At 46.2% G+C, this 6,172-nt stretch overlaps 1 protein-coding gene across 1 annotated transcript in view; it reads right to left on the reverse strand.

Annotated features, from left to right (window-relative positions):
* PALB2 (partner and localizer of BRCA2) overlaps positions 1–6,172 on the reverse strand; it is a 13,177-nt gene that overhangs the window by 5,973 nt on the left and 1,032 nt on the right. Inside the window, 5 exon segments of the mRNA XM_009895178.1 lie at positions 195–356; positions 1,569–1,652; positions 2,486–2,555; positions 2,816–2,944; positions 4,496–4,811. Coding sequence (XP_009893480.1) covers positions 195–356; positions 1,569–1,652; positions 2,486–2,555; positions 2,816–2,944; positions 4,496–4,811 — 761 coding nt within the window.

Raw genomic sequence — 6,172 nt, forward strand, 5'->3', positions numbered from 1 at the left:
TAACGTGCAACCATAGAAGCTACCGGCCTTCTCCATCAGCAGTGCAAATCATTCTCTGCTGTTGCCTGATGGAATGAAAAATTTGTGCCACCTAAAGAACTTAACCAAGACTGCAAGCTCCTTGTATCTTGGAAACTAACACATTGGGACAAGACAGTTGCCCTAAATTCTAGAAATAAGGATTGTGTTCATACCTCTCCAACCTGCCAAGTATAGACTTTTCCCCAGCGGTCAGATGCCAGAGGTTTCCACAAGGAGACAGAACTCTCACAAGCAGTCACCACACACAGCTCTCTGCAGCCAGCTGCTTCCCACCACATGGTACTCACATCCACAGCCCAGGAACTTGAAGAATCCTGTCCAAAACAAAGCAGCACTGGTTTTCTTCTGACAGACACAGTTATCTAACCTGGAGGTTCAGCCTGAGAAAAATGCTTGACATTCGGTGTGATGAGAATTTGAGGCTAACACTTAATGCTAACGAAGTTTAATTTTGAGCAAAGTGTCGGTAAGGCACCAAGGAAAACAAGCCTGGTAGGTTTCACCCTCAAAGCAGCAAATATCTCAGTTCACGTCACAACAATCACTTGTAATTTGAAATGACAGGGACCCAGCAGAGCCCAGAGCTGGGACAGGACTGGGGGTACTATGGCACAGCCACAACAAAGCCTGAGTGCCACCTACCTGCAGTTGTGCACTTGCTTTTCTTGTTGCACAAATGGGAAGGGGGACTTGCAGTAGCACAGACTGAGTCTGAAACTGAGAAAAGCAAGGGCCTTCTCTTCTCCCTCGTAAAGAAGTTTTCAGCTTCCGCCACATTATTGTTGGCTAGTTCTGCTAACCCCTCAGGCTTGCTTCTTGTGCAAAACTTTGCACTTTGGTTTGGAAAAGCTAGAGGTGACCCAGCAAGCTCATTTGGAGCTTGAGGTGACCCAGCCCCCAGCAAGCTCATTTGGAGTTCACTGGGCTTTCCCACAGATGTCGCTTCCTTGCCTGCCAACCATTCCCTACTCACTATGAGACAGAGGACAGTGGAAGGACATCACTGCAGGAGGAAGAGTTCATGGCTCAGCTGTGCAAACAGTCCTGGGAAAGATTTGCCTTGGTCATTGCACGTGCAATCAAGTCTCCATTCCAGAAGGGTGTGAACATCAACATGTTTATTTGGCACAGTGCCATAGTCCCCCCCAAAATCTGTTCCTTACTGGGGTAGGTAGTGCCTGCAATGGTGACAGGAGGCCACAAGAGCCACAGGGCAGGCGACAGAGGCTGAGATCATTTAACCTGGGGCTGAAGAAAAATGCAGTAGTTCTCTTTGTTAAGACATTTGCATGTGTTTAGACATTCATTATTCAGAAACAAGCACTGAAATCCTTTATCAGTCAAAAGGAGATACACAGCAATCTAACCTTTCGGCATGCTTTCCGACAAGTGAAGACTTCCGATCAAATTAGACAGCAATCTGTTCTGTTCAACTAGCCATTCTGCATTTTTCATTGCATTTTTGTTAAACGTAGTATTAAAGAGCTGCTACTGACTCAGTAAACAATTATCTGATGTTATCCCACCTTTAGCTTTGATACAAGCTGCAAGCTCTCTTCTCCCAGGCCATCAAGCAGTGCCGGAGTCAACTGTTCTGCTATGTCTTTCTTCTGCACAAACAAGCAAAGAATGAGGATAATTCAACTTTGAAATTACACTCAGCACCTGCAAGAATGAGGCAGAAGCATGAATTCATTCTGCGTGCAGTTTTTAGAGAGCTATGGTAGGAGCACCTCTTTTTGTACTTGCCTGTCTTTGAAAAACAAGAGATCCCAGACTCAGATCCCGAGAGATCCCAGGTTATTTCCTGGTTTCACCCAAAAATTGTCTTTTACTACCACTCTGCATCTCTCAGCCTTCAGAGACAAGTCCTCCTCTCAGTACGCAGCCCACATGTAAGTCATTTAATCTCCTTTACCAAATCCTATCTGAATATTTCCCTTAAGGTAGACCAATGCTATGTGAGTACCAGAAACCTTTTGTTCATATACACATTTCAAACATGCACCCTGCAATAAGCATTGAAACCCACATCTCCAGTTTCATCAAATAGGATTTTAAAGAATTTGCTCTTAAAACAGCATGCAGAGCTAGCATGCAAAGAGGTCTTTCCCCTGAAGTCAGGTGAGACCCTGGAAAAGGGGATTCACCCACAAAACCACTGGCTTAGTACCCTTGGCTAAGAGGGCAGCTTGTTACCTGTTCAGGAGAAGCCCTGCAGGATCTCTGCTGTTTGCTCTCCGACTGCTGATGCTTCTCCAACGCTGCAGCCTCATCAGGTTTATTATGGAGAACTCTTTCAGCTTCTGAATGAAACATTGTACTTTGTTCCTCCTCTTTTCTATCAGATCCTGCACCACAGCTGTCCAAGCGCAGTGGAATGGCAAAGTCTTTGCATTCCCCGTCATCCACGACCTGGGCAGATGCTCCTTTGGAGGAATGCAGGCTTGCTTGCGAGGGAGGTATGGATGGTGTATTAGGGAAGACCTCGTTGCACACTGATGGTAAAACAGCTGGGGTTGCACCCACAACAGGGAAAACATATGAGGAAATCTGAGACTCGGGCTGAGTGGGAGCACCAGCTAAGACAGTCCCCATGGGAGTAAAGAACAATGCATGGGTGGAAAGTTCTTTCTTGGAAGCTGGGCTTTCTACATAAGGCAACTTGGGCAATCCATTTTTGAAAGGTGAAATCAAATTACTTTTCACCATTTTTTCTTCTGGATTCATTTCTGCATCTTGTGCATCTTCTGAAGCTGCACCATCTCCAAACGCAGTAGGAACAAAAACTTCTAAATCATTCACAGGGGAAGATTCTAATTTCTCAAGTTTTAATAGTCCAAATTCCTCATCTGGTAAGTGAAAGTCTCTGATATCCAGTCTGGGGGCCAGCCACTGGGGACTGCGAAAGGAGAAGAGAGAGCTGCAAGTGTCGGGGTCCACAGCAGGGAGGCCAAGAGAAGCAGGATCCTCTGAACCCACTGGATAGCTACACCCTCTTTTGCTTTCAGCTAGACAAAGAAAAACACAATACAAGAACATCACATCATAAAATAACCAGCAACTAGCCTTTTCAGAATCCCTCATCCAGACTATCACCCTATTAAAAAAACCCCAAAAAAGTCATATCCATCTTAATATGCCTAAGTGGCACTTTTCTGGAAAGACATTACACTCCACAATTGCTCTGCATCAAGCCTTCAGCAAAAATATCATTGCCAAAGACTGCCAGAATTGACTGCGTGTTTGGTCAGTTTGTTTTGTTTATTTTCCTCCCAACATGTTCTCTTTTTACAGTATTCACAGACACTCAAACTATGCTACTCCTTGTGTATCACACTTGTTAGCACTAAAAAAAATAAATCATTAATATGCAGACTCAGTTGGAGAAACAGATTTACATCCATTTACTGGAAAATCAGGTCCAGTGTGCACAACATTTGTTCTACCAGCAAAGGCAGCGTAAGCTCTCAGCCCTGCTCCTCATCCCTGCGCAGCTGTTCATTCTCCATCACCGTGCTAAAGCAGAAGTTTCTGGAATTGCGCAAGGAACATGGGCACCACAATGATCTATATTTTTTAAAAAGCTCTAATTTAAAAAAAATAATAATAGTTTACCCACATAAGATTTTCTTGAATAAAAAAATATGGCAGAGCATGAACAGCAGTGCATGTGCTCACTGGGACATTTCCCTGCCTTGCTCTCAGGCTCTAGTTTTACGGTGTGTTAGTATTTGGTGAAGTACCTTTTGAGACTTGACTGGCTCTCTGTCTTGCAGAGGAACGCAGGGAACGGCGCAGAGGGACATTAATTGCTAGGAGCTGCTCGCAGTCTCCTTGCACATGCTGATTCTTAACATGCTCCACTGGATGTTTATCAGCCTGACACACATTTAAGTTGGTTTCCAGATCTCCTACATGGCTGGCAAAAGTTTCATTTCCTGGGTTCAGAGAATCATTGTTCTGAAGTGGATTTTGAACCTGTTCTAACGGAGTCTTAGGGCATTTGTCAAGCACTGGGCTGCCTCCAGGAGGATCAGCACTTGTTGACTGCATAGCCCCAGTCATTTCTGTCTCTCCAGACCCAAGAGCTGCAGCAGCAGACAACCTTCTCTCATCTGAAGATGATTTTTCAAGATTAGCCTCACAGTTTTCCTTTTCACTCTGACACTCATTTGACAGAAGACTACTGCTTTCCCTCGGTGTTATGAGATCCAAACTCTCTATAAGTTCCTGTGACACCTGATGCACAGAGGGTTTGCAGGCAGACTTTCTTCTTCCCTTTTGTTTCCTCTGCAATTGTCTCTGATCTTGCTTTGTGCTAGAGATACTGTTTTGAGAAATCGATCCAAGTGACGTGCTGCTACCACTGGATGCAGGAAGAGATTTCTGAGGGCTACTTGAATTTGCTGGATTGTTTTCTGCAGCAAAAGGGAACGGCATGACCCCTGACTCGAAATCATTTTCAACTCTTTCTTGAGAGGGCCGATCTGAATTTGCATCTTTCTGCTTACACTTACTTCGCTGACCTTTCTTGCTTCTGCCTAGCTGGCTGAGAATTACAGCATCGAGATCCACTTTCCTCTGGCAATTAGACATGCGTCGAGTTGTCCTGACGTAGTACTCAACTGGAAAGAGAAGCCCTTCAACCACAGTGCAAGAGTTCAATGCACTTTCAGGAGCTGTCACCTTTTCTCGATGAGAAAGTCTTGACTGAATTTCAAGCTGTTGATTCTCCAACAGTTCTTCCACATTGCCCAGAGCAAGATCTGTAGGAAAGGGATTTAAGCTATTAGGGTCCCTTTGATTTCCTTCACAGCTTTTGCTCTCATTAGTTACAGTGTTAATTTCACCAGGAGGCAATACTTCATTTTCTGACATCAAATCCAAGAACCTGTGTAATTCTCCCTGATCTTCACACATACTCTCACCATCCGTTTGTTTTATTATGCTGGAAGATTCTTCTCCTCCATCACCACTGCTGTCAAGTAAAACAGAGTCACCACTCTCTGAACATGGCCGTGCAGGCTCGCGGTTATCAGATGTGGCCACAGCACCTGGGGACTCAGGCTGCCAGACATCGCTGCTGTCCCTCAGCACACTCGGGAAAAGCTCAGGCACTCCTGTAGGGACACTGTCTCCAAGTATGTCTTGTACAACTCCTAACACTGCACTGGAAGGAGTGAAACTGTTTTCTTCTCTCCCCACAAGTGCTGGTCTAGATGTTCCTTGAGCGTTTTCCTCAGTGTTCAAGAAACTGCTTCGCCTGAAGACTGGTGACCGAAGTTCCCCTGGACTGGCAATTTGTTTTTTCACTGTTTCATCAGTGTTGATTAGATGCACTGATTCCCTTTCCTCTGATACCAGAGCCTTCGTCCGCCTCCTCAGCTTCATCAAGCTTCTGGAGGTTTGGGGTTTTTTCTCCTCAGAGGCAGGCCTAACGATTCCACAGCACAGGTTTTCCTGGCTAGCCTGTGTGCTTTCTGCCTGCGAGCTGTCTGGCAAGCTAGCCTCATTATCAGAGAATTCGGGAACGTGTTTAAATGTGACAGATGTTTTCTTCTCTGTGTCAGGGTTAGGGCAGGCTTTAGTCTGTAACTGAGAGGTTTCATGTTTGTCAGCACTAGGAGATACATTATCTCCACAACCTGTGAGAAGAAAAATCTCATCTGTAAAGTACTCCCAGCAAAGTCCCATTCAAGAAAAACAGCTAACAGCAAAACTAGACAACTTTGTTAGGAGTGAAAGAGTGGGATCTTACAGTTGGGATCAGAGAGCGTTGCAGACCTGGTGAGGCGGAAAGGAGAGGAGATGTTATTGCAGATCACGATTCAGCAGCACTGGAAAGGCCAAGCGTGCGTGTAGGGGGCAGTGGATGTGGCAGCAGTTGCAGAGAGGGGACAGCAGAGCCAGGAGGGTCAGCAGAGCTGGGGTCCGTCCTCAGCTCGGCAGGACAGGCTGTGGGGGTACAGAAGGGCCACAGTGGCTGAGCTGGGCTTCCCACATGCCATCACCCACCCGGACCCACCACTGGACAAAGACATGGGACAGCACACGGCGGCTGTCGGAGCCCTACTGGCACTCCTGCCCTCCCCGCCCCGAAGCGGGAGGCCTCCCGCCCGGTCCCCCC

The sequence above is a fragment of the Charadrius vociferus genome, unplaced genomic scaffold (genome assembly GCF_000708025.1).
Source record: "Charadrius vociferus isolate BGI_N301 unplaced genomic scaffold, ASM70802v2 scaffold600, whole genome shotgun sequence".
Lineage (NCBI taxonomy): Eukaryota > Metazoa > Chordata > Aves > Charadriiformes > Charadriidae > Charadrius > Charadrius vociferus.